The sequence below is a fragment of the Empidonax traillii genome, unplaced genomic scaffold, assembly GCF_003031625.1.
Source record: "Empidonax traillii isolate 1590-97213 ecotype Southwest subspecies unplaced genomic scaffold, ASM303162v1 scaffold711:size593479, whole genome shotgun sequence".
NCBI lineage: Eukaryota > Metazoa > Chordata > Aves > Passeriformes > Tyrannidae > Empidonax > Empidonax traillii.
This window is the reverse complement of record NW_020955904.1, coordinates 96,120-111,376: the sequence shown is the minus strand read 5'-3', so window position 1 is coordinate 111,376 and position 15,257 is coordinate 96,120. Positions and strand designations below refer to the sequence as shown.

At 38.1% G+C, this 15,257-nt stretch overlaps 1 protein-coding gene across 2 annotated transcripts in view; it reads left to right on the top strand.

Annotated features, from left to right (window-relative positions):
• The window catches only part of ADCY8 (adenylate cyclase 8), a 123,261-nt gene that overhangs the window by 66,366 nt on the left and 41,638 nt on the right, over window positions 1-15,257 (top strand). Inside the window, exons 6-8 of one of the 2 annotated variants that reach the window (XM_027900120.1) lie at window positions 4,818-4,976; window positions 8,807-9,077; window positions 14,946-15,143. In XM_027900120.1, coding sequence (XP_027755921.1) covers window positions 4,818-4,976; window positions 8,807-9,077; window positions 14,946-15,143 — 628 coding nt within the window. The remainder of the gene's footprint in view (window positions 1-4,817; window positions 4,977-8,806; window positions 9,078-14,945; window positions 15,144-15,257) is intronic. The other variant, XM_027900121.1, reaches the window with a different exon arrangement.

Below are 15,257 nucleotides of genomic sequence, written 5' to 3'. Positions count from 1 at the left end.
TGACTACGACTTGATGGGCAAATTAAACAACCCCAGGGAGTGTTTTCTGTAACTAAGGAAAAGTGGAACAGACTGGCCAACTCCATTCTTCTGAAATCTTTTTGCTTCCAAAAGGAGGCAGCTGCATTCCAATTATCTACTATAAATCGTCTTCACCACATGCAAAGTGTTGAATTTGGAAACAGGTTGTGAGAGAGCTTGTTGACCAGGGAAGAAATTCTGGGGCTGGTTTAAGTATCTGAAAGCAAAGACAGAACCTTGCACAGTTAAACTGGTCAGCACAAATGTAGCTAGTGTGTCACTTTCTGAACCTGAAGGGTGTGAATTCCAGGGCATTCAGATTTTTGACAGCTACAGAAAAGGCTGAAAAGCAGATTTCTGGCTTTTGGTTCACCTTCTACATTAATAAAGCTCTGATTAACCTGACAAAAATTAAATACCTATCAAAGAATGATGACCAGAAGGAAATGCCAAGATCCAATTAAAGTCAATGACTTTTTTTATCACTTTTTGGACCAAAATGAGATGAATGGCTTGAATAGCATCAGTCACAGTTACCTCATCCTGGATAAGATGTCAAACCACTCATGAGCTAAACAGGGCTGCTTTATAGATCATCAATAATGCAGCTTCGTGCATGCACTTTGTCAATGTATTTGCAGAGATCCTGTAAAGCAGTTGAAACAAATATTTTTTTTTTTAATTAGAAGTTTCATTGACAGTTGAATAAATTTAAGAGAGAGAACAAAAAGATATGGACCATCTGAGCTTATGTAAAATGAACTCTCTTCATTTTTTCAGTATCTAGTACATGCTATTATTTATGAGAAGCTTTTTCTGAATTAATTAGAACTTCCACTATTAATGAAGGTGATCCAAGCTTTATTGTTTCAAAGGTTTTAGGTCCTTTTTTCCTATAGTTATATTTAAACAAGACCTCCTAAACTAGGTGGTAGTCTGGCTGTTAGGGAGTTGAATCTGACCATGATGAAGTCCCCTTCTTTACATAATTCAGAAATCCGTTTTACCCCACATCACTCCGAATTTTAAAGAAAAAGAATACTTACAATTCCATGGCTTTTTACATATTAATCAATCCCCTCACATTTAAACTACAACCACTTATTCTTTATTCAGTTTAATACCTTACAACAAAAGTTTAGTGAAGACTAATGTTTCCACAAACAGTTTTTCTACAGGTCTGCTCTTTGTTACACTGAAAATAATAAAGTAATATGAGCCATACTAGATCAGTTTTGTGCTTTGATTCAGTGTTGGACAGGGCTTTTTAAATATAACTCAGACTGCCTTTGGCTCCATTCAGTCAGGTCCCCTCATGCAATTAGTCTCCCATCTATCAACACGAGAGCACATTGCTGTGCAGGACGAGTCAGAGGAGGATGCAAAGACAGGGCCCTGCAGCTGCACCAGCACTGCAGAAGAGATACAGAATGTCCCTCAGCCAAAGGGTGCAGGCAGGGAGCCAAATCCACACTGTCAGCTGATGAAGAGCTGTGATCTAATATCACCTGAGCACCACACAAAAAGAGTTGCTGTGAAACTGTGAAAGACAACAGATAAGGCAAGGGAGATAGGACCTTGATTGATGTCTCTTAAACACTGGTAGGCTTGGGGCATTAACACCTCTCTAGGCCTATTTCATAGTTTGACCACCCTCTTGGTAAAGAATTGTTTCCTAATTGCCAGGCTGAATCTCCAGTGATGCAGCTTTGGACCATTCCCATTCATTCTACCACTGGATCCCATCTCGCATTGGCCTTTTTAGCCATCAGCGTGCTTGTAGCAAGCGTGGGTAGAGCCCCTCTCAAATCTTCGTTCGCGAAGCCTAGCCATGATGACCACTGGATCCCAGGGAGAAATGTTCAGCATCTCCCTCTCCCCTTCCCCTCCTCAGGAAGCTCTAGAGAGTGATGAGGTCCCCCCTCAGTGTCCTGTTCTCCAAACTAGACAAGCCCAGAGCCCTCAGCTGCTCCTCTCAGGTTGTGCCATCCAGCCCTGTGACAGCTTTGTTGTGGTCCTTGGGATGCACTCAAGGGCCTTCACATCCTTATTAAAAGGTGGGTGCCAGCACTGCACCGAGGGCTCCACGTGAGGCCACACCAACACTGAGCACAGTGGGACAGTCCTCTCTTTTGTCCCGCTGGTTGTGCTGTGTTTGATGCACCCCAGGATGGGCTTTGCCCTCTGGGCTGTCAGGGCACGTTCACTGCTGGCTCCTGTTGAGCTGCTGCCCAGATCCCTTTCTGCAGGACTGAGCTCCAGCCACTGCTCTCCCAGTTTACATTCACGCTCAGTGTTACTCCATCTGGCATCTGGACTTGCTGAATTCCATACCACTGATGATTGCCCAGTGCTAGTATTTGTCCAGTGTTAAATTCTAATGTTTATTGGCAATTAAATGCTACATTCCCTAAACCATAAATTGGTAAAATAGAGTGTGTCCATATATGGATAAAGATTATATAAATATATGCTATCAAAACATTTTATTAAATGTAAGGTCCTCTTATTGAGTGCATTTTTCAATTAAAAGCTTGGATACAATTAGCTTTTATTTCAAGATAAGGAAATCAGGCATAAACCAAGAAATAATTGTCTTAGTCTGAACAAAAGAAAAAGGCAGACTGGGGAAATGATCACGTAAGGAGTTGTGTGCTAATTCTTCTGACAATTATGAGTGTTAGTTTAAGTATTTTTGTACAATTCTTTAAAAAAGATTACAAATCACAGTGGTCTCACTTCTCTTAGCTACTCTTACAATACTTAAAGTGTTTCAGTGTGGAGGAGTTGTTGCATGTCCCATCTTCCAGGGACAGGTGTTTGTTTATTTGATTTTGATATTTCAAGCCCTATAGCTTGTAAAGCCATAAAGAAATTTGTAAACGAAAATTATAAACTTGGAATATCAGAACACAGATAAATTCCATCTCAAAGCTCTTTTTTTTATTATTTTATGGACAACTTTTTAAAATCTTTTTTTAGATATCTGAAATATGTTGACTTCCTGATAAAATGAATGGATCTTGTTGTAGGCAAACATCTTCACTGGGACTTATCATATGCCTGCCTTTCTCCAAGTTTCCATAATATGCAGGAAAGGGAAATAGAGATGAATTTCTTATTTTCAATTCCTCACATTTTTATACAACTAGTTTCTCTCCATTTTAGAACTATTCTTTCTTTTTTTTTTTTCCCACCCCTTACAAACTGAACTGATGCTCCATTGCCACAATGAAAGGCCAAATACTGAATGCAGTAAGCAATTTACCCTTTTCTCCTCCAGAGAGAATCTGTCAAGGTCATGACTGAGGCGTCTGAGGCAATGGTAGTTAGCTTCAGAGCTGTGAAATAGAGCTGTTTATTCTTTGCCTGCTCTGTGGTGTGATCTTGCTGTGCTTTTGTTGACTTCAGTGACCTTAGAACTGAAAGTCTTTACAGAGAAACAGCAGCTTTGTTTGTAGAGCAACAGTAGCAGCATGATTTTCTTACCCTCAGCGCACTATTCAAATATTAATGAACATGAGCTCTAACACTATTTCTGGTGCAAATAATGATTGTCACACAGACAGAACTGGAAAACTACTCTTTTTCATCCCAGTGGATACAGCTCAATTATTTTAGTTGTGAACTTCCCAAGGTGATAGAATCATAGAATCACTAAGGTTGGGAACGACCTCTAGGATCACCAAATCCAACCTTCAACCCAATGCCACCATGCACACTAAACCCTATCACAAAGTGCCTACTCATTCTTCGAACGCTTCCAGGGATGGTTATTCCACCACTTCCCTGACAAGCTTGTTCCAATGCTGAACCTTCTTTCAGGTAATAATTTTTATCCTGTATCCAACCTGAATTTTCCCTGGCACATCTTGAGGTCATTTCCCCTTCACTATTCCCCTGGGAGAAGAGGCTAACCCCAAAGATTGTCAAGCCCAATCATTAACCTAACGGTGTCTGGCACTGATGTGCTGATATATCTCAGTATTGATTTGGAAGAATTATTCCTAAGACACCAATTAAGGTGCCTGTGGCTGAGTACAGTATCTGTGACCTCATATCAGAAGAGGAAGATACAATTTTAACACAATAATATTCCTTTTATAATCAACAGACATATTAGTTGAAAACAGTGCTGTGACAAAGTCCCTCTTCTGGGACTGTTAACCAGTATGCCCACATGTGCTTACTTTTGAGTGGTGAAATGGTCTTCACCATCACACAGAATGGAAGAAACTGATTTTAAACTCACACAGTTATCAGAAGAGAGTAAATGGTGTTTTGGTCAAATCTACTGAAAACAATTAAACTTTGTGCAAAAAGAGACTCTGGAAAATCCAAATCAATAAAATAGCATTTTTGAAAATTTGAAAATAGTTCAAAAACTATAGATAGATAATAAAAGTGTACACAGGTTTGATGAAAATAGTTTTCATACTGTTCCTGACTTGCCTTTTATAATTCCAAGCTAAAGGAGTCAATAAGTCCAACAAAATACTTTCATTCAGACATCTTTTTCTCTCCCTATCTTTCTCTTTCTATCTGACCAGGATAATAAGTGTGCCACTGAGCCATGCATGCAATTAAGTGCTTAATGATAAACTGGCTTTTAGAGCCATTTTATCACTGCCTGTACTTTGCTACCTGGAAAGTTATCTCTTCATTTTACAGGCTAGGCTGCACTTTACAACAAACTGACATCATTTTACATCACATCCTTTTCTAAAAGATATGGGAAGCTGTGACATATGCTTTCATACGGTCTTTTTTCTTTCTGTGTGTGTTTTGTTAAATAGGTATGTTAGGTCAAGAACGAAGCATGACATTGACATGAGAATAGGGATACACTCGGGATCGGTTCTGTGTGGAGTGCTGGGCCTGCGGAAGTGGCAGTTTGATGTCTGGTCATGGGACGTGGACATCGCAAACAAGCTCGAGTCAGGTGGAATTCCTGGGTAAGGCATCATGTATTTCCCACAGTCAGAAAACACTGCCAACACATTACACTGTTAACCTTGCCAATAGATTAACTGTCTTACATTATTTCATCAACTATGACCTTTTTTTTTTTCCTGCTATTTTGTGGTTGGCAAGGATTGGAGTGGCTTATAATCAAAAAGGATAGAAATGGTCAGCTTGCAGAGGCATTTGGAAAGACATGACAAAAATATTTATTTTTCTTTGCCAACCTTGATTTCCTGAAAAAGATCAATTTTTGTTTTCAGCCTATATAATACTCAGAGGCAGACCAAATTTCCCAGTTAGGTGTTGACCATTCATGAGGCCTTCCAGGCTTTATTCTCTCATCCTTTGCATTCAAATGCTATCATGAGGCACAAGGCTATAATTTCTTTTATTTCGTAATGCACAAAGTGTGTGAAGAATTATGTGTTCATAGGTCAATATGCTAATAACAAGTTGTTATGAACAGCAGGCTCTCTAGGTAGTCTTTTAAATAATTTGACGTTTTAGTAGATGTTTTGAGACTTTTTCTCAACCTGTCTATATGTGAAAATGTATGGTTTTCCATTGAGCTGCCTATTTTTTCTGTGTCTGAGTGTCTGATGCAGCTGGTTCACCTGGAAGTTGAATGTATTTCTGCCTGACACGGTCGATATATCACACTAGTTTGGAAGCTGCAAATCCTAAATTTGAAGCAACAATAGTGATTGCAGAAATCTTCTGTTCATTTTCAGTCCCAACTTCCACTGGTGAAAGATGTAGAAAAATATCACCTATACAATTCAATTTTTAGCCAAGGAATTCAGAAGCAATAGCAACAAACAGCTTTATGTAGAAAAAGTCTAAGTGATGCTGTCACCTTGAATGACAGAGATTTTAAGTCATCAGAACTGAGTCATGTGCTGTACTCCCTACACACACATCAGGATCTGTCAGAGCTGTCATGTTTCCAGGAAGTTGGAAGGAAATTTGCTTCATATTTTGTAAATGCAGGCCGCTTCCACAGTTCTATATAGTAAACCTATATACTAATATATATTCTTAGAATCAGCTGAAAATGAAACTGTGCATGCTCTGAGAACAACTTCTGTACTCTGCATATGCCACCAGCGTATAAAATTTCAAAGAAAAATTTCATTGCCTTCTGCTTATCCCACTTGGTAGCCCTGGATGACTAAGGTGCTGCTTTATTAACACAAGCAGATCAATCACCTAAATTCCACCATCCACACCTGTGAAAAGCATAGTCTATTGCTGTTAATGTGTGCAAGTCGTATGGCTATTTATGGATAACCCAGAAAATGCACCACCTTACTGCAGATAAGATGCCTGGTTGGGTTTAAGTCTGTCAGAGCAGAGTGATTTCCACTCCTGGGTATCAGTGTGCCAGCACAGCAAAGCCTGTGTGTGACGGCAATCCACAAAGTCCCTCAGAATAGTGGTTTACATCAGAGTTTTCTAGTGCACGGAGCAGACTTAATAGAGCACTTAAGTTCATTTCAGCCTCTCCTTACTTCTTTCTGCCACCAGCATTCAAATTCCCCTGCTTGCCATAATATCAAGATCATTCCCAGAGCTGCTTCATCAGAAACACTTCCCTGGGGTTATGACTGGTCCTGCTCCCACAGTGCAAAACAAGAGCAAAGATGAACCCCAACCCTTTCCTGAGGGCATAGTCAAGGGAGGTAGCTCAGGATGGGGAAGATCCTTCCACCGAGTCTGAGAGCATGAAAGAAGGGGTCAGCTCTTTCCCTCAATGGCTGCATGTCACCCTGGACCTCCTGAGCGTGGGCGATGCAGGGAGAGATTGCCCCTGAGTGAAGCAGCATAAACCAGCAACTCAGCTGCCATGGGAGAAGGCATTTATGAGCACTGAGGGAAAGCAGTCATTTCTGGTTTTCTGAGAAGAAAAACAAATGTGTCCACAACACCTGAGAAGGAAACCATGTAAGATCCTACAGTGTTATTTCAGTGACATTCTTCTACCAGGATCCAGTCTTCTGATAGTCTTTGCCTGGTGTATTGAGGTACTCAACTATGGTATTGAGTTACATAAAACCTAATAAATAATTTTCCAGGATGTTTCAATGGCAGGTATCGTCTAACACTTTGGGCCTGATAAGTTTTCCACAGTAGGATGGGCTATAATCTCTGACTTCAATACTCAGGTTCCCTGTGTGCTGTATTTTTCTAAAATTAGAAAGATGTCTCTCCATTACATATTTTAAGTTTTTTTAAGCAAGCAGTGCAAAAGGTGAAACTAGAAAATACTTTTTTAATCTGCCAACTATTTATTAATATTTGGTCCATTTAAGGATATTGCACCAATACCTATTTCCACACTCTGTTTAAATCTGTTATCATTTCCATTATAAAATCCATTTTCAGGGCTGTCTAATACAACCTTCCCAAGTTATATTAGTTGAAACTAAGCACCCTGGCAACTAATGTATGCCTTCCTTTTTCGTTCTTTTTTTTTTTCCCGTCTTTTTTTTCCTTTTTATGTTTCTTGGGTTGGTTGGTTGGTTGGTTTGGGGTTTTTTTCTTTAATTTTATGTAAATCAATTTAGCCTATTTAGATTTCTAAGAGTTAGGAAATGTATTCTCTTTCTGAGAGGTCTTATACTCTGCCTTTAAAGTCCAGGCCAAAATTGCTTGTATTTGAGTAACATTTTTAATGGGTTTTATTGTAGTTTTACTGAGATTTGACTACAAAATGCTACTTATCTCTGTGGTCATTATAACAACAAGACTTCAGGAGAGAAAGATACACAAAAGATGGGGAAAAACAATGGAAGCTGAGACAGGTTAAAAATTGGCTGGGATACAAAGTTTTGATCTTTTAACTAGATACTGACATTTAATGCTCCACATAAACATGGTTTGTTCCAAATTCTGACACTCCTGGACACTTCACACTGCTTAAGAACAAGGAGCATTTTATTTTCTGGAAACACATGCATATCATACATGCACCTATAGTCTTTTATTCCATCAGTATGTTACGGAATTTAACCCTGTAATAGCATCCTTTAAGTTCCAGAAGGAAGTTCCCAGGGTGCATTTCCCTCACAGGAGACAAAGTAAATTCTGGTGCCTCCAAAAAGCATAATAGAAATAAGAAACAGAAATAGAAAATAGGAATAAGAAAGCTCCCCCAGGTTTAGTTGGAAGATATCCAAATTCCTATCACGTTGTTGCAAAATCTGAGCTCTTAAATTCAACTTCACTTTTGCCAAAGCTTTTTGAGTTCATCACTTAATCTCTTAACAGAAATTATTACCTCACTTGCCTTTGTATAGTTTCCCTATTTCCCTTATTCACTGCAGGTGCGAGCAGACCATTAATTTCAATGTCTAAGCTACCTCAGGTAGCAGAAGGGAATTAAAGACCTTCACATAAATTGGTCTAATGCATACCATATATTTTTCTTTCACCATATGAAGTGCCAATTTTCATTCACTCTGAATACCATTTTACTCAGGAAGGTCTCCCGTTAAACTATTACTGTGAGTAAAAGTGTCAAGTGTGAATGCCAAAGGGTTTTTTCCCGTGACAGGACTTTGTCACAGGAAAGTGAGATCATAAGATCCTACTGATATAAACCTGTCTTGAGAGTACTTGCCTCCAAATGAAGTGCCTGGTTTTGAATACACTATTTTGAATACACTATTTTAATTTTCTTCATAGAAATCATGGTACACAATAGAATCCCTTCTATTTATCCATGATGTTAAACACTATGCAGAGCTCAAAAAGTCCTTCTTACCTATGTGTAGTAGAGCACAATCAGTATTTGTTATTCCTTATTTCACTTATGCAGGAGAATTCACATCTCCAAAGCCACTCTGGACTGCCTGAATGGGGATTATAAAGTCGAAGAAGGGCATGGCAAGGAGCGTAATGAATTCTTGAGGAAGCACAACATTGAGACTTATTTAATTAAACAACCTGAGGAGAGTCTGTTGACTTTGCCTGAAGATATTGTGAAAGAGGCTGTCAGCTCCTCTGACAGGAGAAACAGTGGAGCCACATTTACTGAAGGATCCTGGAGCCCTGAACTTCCATTTGATAACATAGTGGGAAAACAAAACGTAAGTCAAACTTCCTTTAATGTCATCAAGTATAAATGCATGCTTGAGTGCATTTTAATAATGGAGGCCTCAGAGGAGATGAATTCATCTTTAACTTTTATTCTAACACATACTGTAAGGGCAGAGGATTAAACAAATTGTTTCAAGGCAATTCAGTCTTTCTGAACTGGGGAAATGCCAGTGGACCAAAAGTTTTGGGTTTGTTTTTTTTTTTTTCAACTAAAATTAAATAACACAAAGCTTAGTTTTAATTGAACCAGTCCATGAAAAAATAAATTAAAAACAAAGCTAATGTGACTAAACTATCTGTGACATTCTAGTCAGAGTATATATCTCATTGCACGGCTTCACTGCACTGTCATCAAGTAAAGGGATGAGGGAAAAGATGTTTTGCCAGAGGAAAAAGCATAGTATAAGTTTTTAATATAGGAGGGAAAGAAAAATATCTACTTTTAAAAAGCACCTTGTGAAAACAGATTGTGCATTTTTCACTTTTTTTCACAAAAAATATTAAAACCTCATACTCTAAGACATAGTTAAGGTTCACTAGCAGATGAGTTAGGCCCTCATGTCATGTGTAGCTCAATAGAAATAAGAGATAACAGCAACTGCTGCTGATGAGATCTTTTCCAAAAACATTGCATGGCTAGCTGATAGCATCCTGGAAATCAGAAATTCTTGTACAGTAACAAAAAACATTTTATGAAATCTGCTTGGTTAGATGAATTAAAGATGGAAAGATTGAAATGCCCTCAGACTCTGCTCTTTTCACTTCACTTCAAAGACTGATAAGTCTTTATGAAGCAAGGTCAGCTAAAGCTTTCTTCCATTTTCTTTGAGGGACCTGTAATGATATGAAATATTCCTTCTTCTACTGCACAACCTTATTCCTACTTGTCTGAACTGTCTGTTGAAGCTCAAGCATTGTTGTGTGGAGGTCTTGCTTTGTCAACTGTCTTCTGCTTCTTTCAAATGTGCTCAGAAGTGATAAAATTTCACAGTCAATCAGCCCATGGCAGTGTCTTTGTCTCTTCAAACTGAACTTGAGCATGGCATAGTTTATATAAAACACCTGTTTTATATATGTTCTGTACATTTGTGTTTCTGCATGTACCTGCCTTTTAGTATTCTCTGTATCTTGTTGACCTGTCTTTATATTCTCATTTCATTAGTAATAGAGGTATGGGTGCATGCTGCTGTGAATATCTTCTGATCTCTCTCTATTTCTTCTTCTTTCCCTGAAAGATATTCCAATTTCTGTAGCTCAAAAAAATCTACGCAGTGTAGGCTATCATTTCATTAATCATTTTTTCATCTAAACATGACCTTGATGCTAACAAAGACAAGGAATGAAATAAAGTACTAGTGTTTTTATTCAATTATTGAACAACTCCTGCACCATACTAGTAAAAAGACCACAAAAATAATTGAAATAGGCACAGCTAAAGAGTTGCTTTAAAGCATATCTTTGTCTCATGGCAATAAACAATCCATTTTTAGAGCAATTTCTCACTGTTTCTTAAGAACTTAGGTTTGTGTTGGAAATAGATGTAATTTTGTACTACACAGCTTTACAATAAGCTTTTTGGTGGAGACAGATTTTAAAAATCTGCTATTCCATGTATGATTCAATTGTTATGTAATTTTCAATTTGCAGTTGAGCAAATAGAGAGTACTGCTCATAAATAATGTATTTCAGTTTAAAATTCAGATGATAGATTTAAATTATACTAGGATATAGTAACTTTTTCCAGAGGTGTGTCAGTCCTGGACAGAATAAGCATTTAATAACATTAATTATGAAGCTTAAAGGTCACTGTCAGCAGCAGGCTTTGAGAATCCTAGTAGCAGCCAACCCAACAATGAATCACTCTGTGTGTTGGAATATTTGCCAATAGCCTTTAAATTATTTCTTTATCCAATATAAGTTACAACAAATTTTGAGCAACTTTGATTACATGTATATTACTTTTAGCTCTAGTTATATTAGGAAGCATGTGAAAAGGCAAAGTCTCTGCTGAGTTCTCATACCGTACTCAAATTCATCCCAATCCACGTTCATTAACATCAAACTCATTTTCTATGAGCAACTTAAGTCAGTGTTGATATCAAAGAAGGGAACATTCAGGATGTGTTGATGTGAGCAAGGAACAGAATAACCACTTTTTATGTAGGCAGTCACAGGTATTAACAAAAAATACATCCATCCACAGCACATTTATCACCACGTGCCCTGGCTCTAATGGTAAGGTAAGCCAAGGATGCAGCTGTCAGCTCTAAAATTCAGACATGACCAATATGAATGGATTTTTCTGTTATTAAAACAAGGGTCTGGTCTTCTTTCTTCAAATAAGAAAGTTATACAGAGGTTATTTTGTGTCAAGAGAGTGTAGACCTCCCCCTCTACAATGAATTAATTGTTGATAAAGTTGGATTTCTTCTGTGTGCCTTACAAAAGGAGTAGTTGAAAGCATAATACAGTCAGTGTGGGAAGTGCTGGAGCTACCTGATGGGCCTCTAATGACATGAATTAGGAAAAAAATCCCACATATATAGAATGTTTTCTATAAGCATATTGTACTAGTGATTGCAGTGAGTCTTAACACTTGTCACAAAGATTATACTGAAAGACTGCCAAGATGACAGGAAAGTCTAAACAAAAGGGTAGCATTGTGAACAAGGCACCTGCATTTGTGTACCTCCTGACTGTGCCAGGTGTTGATCCCTCACACAGCTCAGCTCCCAAACACACACGTGTTTCATGCCACTCATGGTGCTCTAGGCAGCCTAAAATGATCTGTATGACAAGGAGCATATAAAAGACCCATAATCATCTGGACTACCTGTTAGAAGGCCAGGTAAGAGACCCTGATGTCTCAGGTGGTGTTGAATACCTGTGCTGAAATACGCTGAGAGCTTGATTCAGCTGCTGGATGGTGGCTGGCTATTCCAGCTCGAGATACCCCAGAGCACCCCAGCTGGTCCCCACCACCCACCAGCAGCACATGGTGTTGCTAAGTCTTGTGCCACATCTCCTGGCTCCTGCGCACCCCAGGGCATCTCAGCTGACCACAGCTGCATATAACTGGGCAGCTGAAAGAATCTGGAGTGTATATTGGCAGTAATAGAAGTTTGGACAGTGAACATCTAGACACCCTCTTTTAGGTGTCTTCCTTTTGAACTAAATCCTACCTGCATCCTGTCTTTTTAGATGTGACCTTGTATTTTCTTCTTTCCCTCCAAGACCTGGTGTTTGCAGAATAAAAAAAAAAAAAAAATAATATGAAACCTTCCTAGAGTTTTCTAAATGGCACTGATTAAAAATTTTCCTTCTTGTTGAGAGCAGGATTCTTGGACTTGTTGCAGGAAAACTTTGCAGGAAGGAAGTAAAATCTAATCTAAGCTAAGGTTTCAAGGTCTCTATAGAATATGTCTACTGTTGGAGTTTTATTATTTGTTTGCTTTCATCCACCTCCTTTCAGTCTCAGATGCAAGCTTGGCTAGGCTTTTCCCTAACAGAACTTTGTGTTTGTTCCTGCATGATGAATGGTTATTGTCAGCAGCTGGAAACTTCAAAAGCCTATTGTAGAATTCTAACTGTGTCTTCCATACAGCTGTTCACAAAAGTATAGGAGAGGTAATAGGAAAAACCAATATTTCTTTACATTAACACAGTCTTAAAAGATGCAGAGCAAAGAGGGGGATACAGAGACCAAATGTGTTTAGAACATATTCTTAAGACAATAATTTGCATGGTATTTTTTCACTGTCGTTATTACTAATTACAGGGAAGACATTTTCTTAAGTGTATGGATGTTAGGAAGATAACTCAATGAAACACAAATATGAATTTCCTTGTTATCTTCTGAAAATAGATGCAAGTTCAGAGTCTATTTTTGCAGTAATACCACAGGCACCATAGACATGGTGGTGATATTATGTCATGTTCATCTGCTGGGAATTCTAACACACTTCATACAATCCGAAGACAAGTCTTCCTATCGATCAAATCTTAAAATATAATTTGAAGCAAAATGTACTTGTTTAGTAGGGTGAACTGAGATTATTTTTCTCATGTAAATAAAACACAATGCCCAGCTAAAACTTTAGGGACCTTCTCCACCCTCGTTTCCAGTGGAGAAGTAGAACTATGAGCTAACTCTGAGGAATCAATGTACACAACAGCATCTGATGTGATCTCATCCTTTAACAGTGACTTCGGACCCACTGGTGCCATTTCTGTCACTAAAAATTAATAAGAACTTTTAGCTCCTTTTAAAAGAGATAGGAGAACCTAAACTAAAGAAGCGTCTTAGTGTGTAATAATGTAGTATTTATTTATCCATTTGACTCAATGGATTGTTTTCTGCAAGGTTAAGATATGGACTCAGACATATCTGAAACTTTTGCATGATGGTACTGATTTTTCCTCCAAATGTTAATGATACTGATTTGCCAGTCAGATGAATTTAAGTCACAATTTAAGTCCTTTTTCTGCTAAGCAACAGAAAAATTGTTTTTCACTTAAACAGAGAGAATATTTAAATCCTGATGCCCTTTTCTGCCTTTGTTTTGGGGTCTTAATCTACTGAGGAAGAGATGGAATATCCAATACTCTCTGTGACTACGAAGTCCATGGACTTGATTTTAGGACTGTAAGGATAGTTGCCACTTAGAGTTTGGCAGTGGGTACCTGAGACCCTCCCTGTGTTTAAATATAATCTCAAAGATTCATCAGAATGTACCTGGGGATAATAGTTTCAATATGAACAAGGGAAATCTCTATCATTTGCTGTATGTAATCCCATGATTCAAAAGAACTGGCTTTGCTGGGTTATCCAGTGACAATACACCCTAAACTCCTGCTTCAACAATGCTCAATAGGAGATACAATGCAGGTCTTTACAGTAAAGACCTATGGAATAAATTTTCTCAAGCAAAAGTGTATTTCTTATCCATAATAATTCTGAAATGTCTTATGCTATGATGTATGAAGTTTTATATCCTTCCCATTCATTAACATTTCCTAACCCTTGGGAGTATCACAGTAGTAGAGTTTATTTTCCTATTCAAGTGGGAAAGAGTTGCTTCACTGTGGTTTGTGTCATGAAGTGATCCTATGAAACAGGAATGAGTTATTCTCTTTATGAAAACAAACTCTAACTCTTTGCTGAAGGTGAAGCACCCTTCATACTATCTCTGCTAGAATTCCTTTGCAAAGCTCTGCAGAAGTATTTTCTTTTTTTTTTTTTTGATTAGTCAATGAAGTACCAAAGGAATAATGCATTTGAGACAATATTTAAAATAGTAATGTGAATTATAGTTAAATTAAATCATATAGCCTAACTGCAATCTAGATTGGTTGAAATATACCAGTAGTGAAGAAGAACATATTATTTGAAAATCCATGCTGAAGTAACTAGAAATGTCACCTTCTTCACTCCTGACTAACTGATCTGTTCCTTAACTACACACATACAGTAACATAAGAAAAACCTCATTAATCCTGTTTCGTGACTTTTGTTTTCTGGCTTTTGTTTTCTGTAGTTTCCATTCCTATTTATTAAAACTACTCCCCTCATGCATGCTCTAATACTTAAATAGTGGTATTTGGAAAGGGGAATAAACCCTAACGCTCAATGAAGCAGCAAATCTCCTAGTCTGTATTAAAGAAGACATCAAAGTAATCCCCTTAATGCACTGTATGTGTTTAGTGGAACAGACTTATTATTTTACACTTCTGTATATTTCATTGAATGAATTGCATGGAATGCTGTAATGGTTTGCAATGCAACATGATCTAAAACATTGCATTTTTAACCCAAGGGGACCAGCAGGTTTATTCTTTTTGCATGTGCTTTCCCCTAGACTCTGGCTGCCCTAACAAGAAATTCAATAAATCTGCTTCCAAACCATCTTGCACAAGCTTTGCATGTCCAGTCTGGGCCTGAGGAAATTAACAAGCGAATAGAGCACACCATCGACTTACGGAGTGGCGATAAATTGAGAAGAGAGCATATCAAGCCTTTTTCACTGATGTTTAAAGACTCCAGCCTGGAGCATAAGGTAGCTGGGTCTTGGTAGCTGCATTACTCGCAACTCAAATTGTGATAAATGTTCACTGAAGTAGAGAAGCTGTAGGTTCTGGCTTGCATTGTTTGTTTTCTTGTTTTGGTTTTC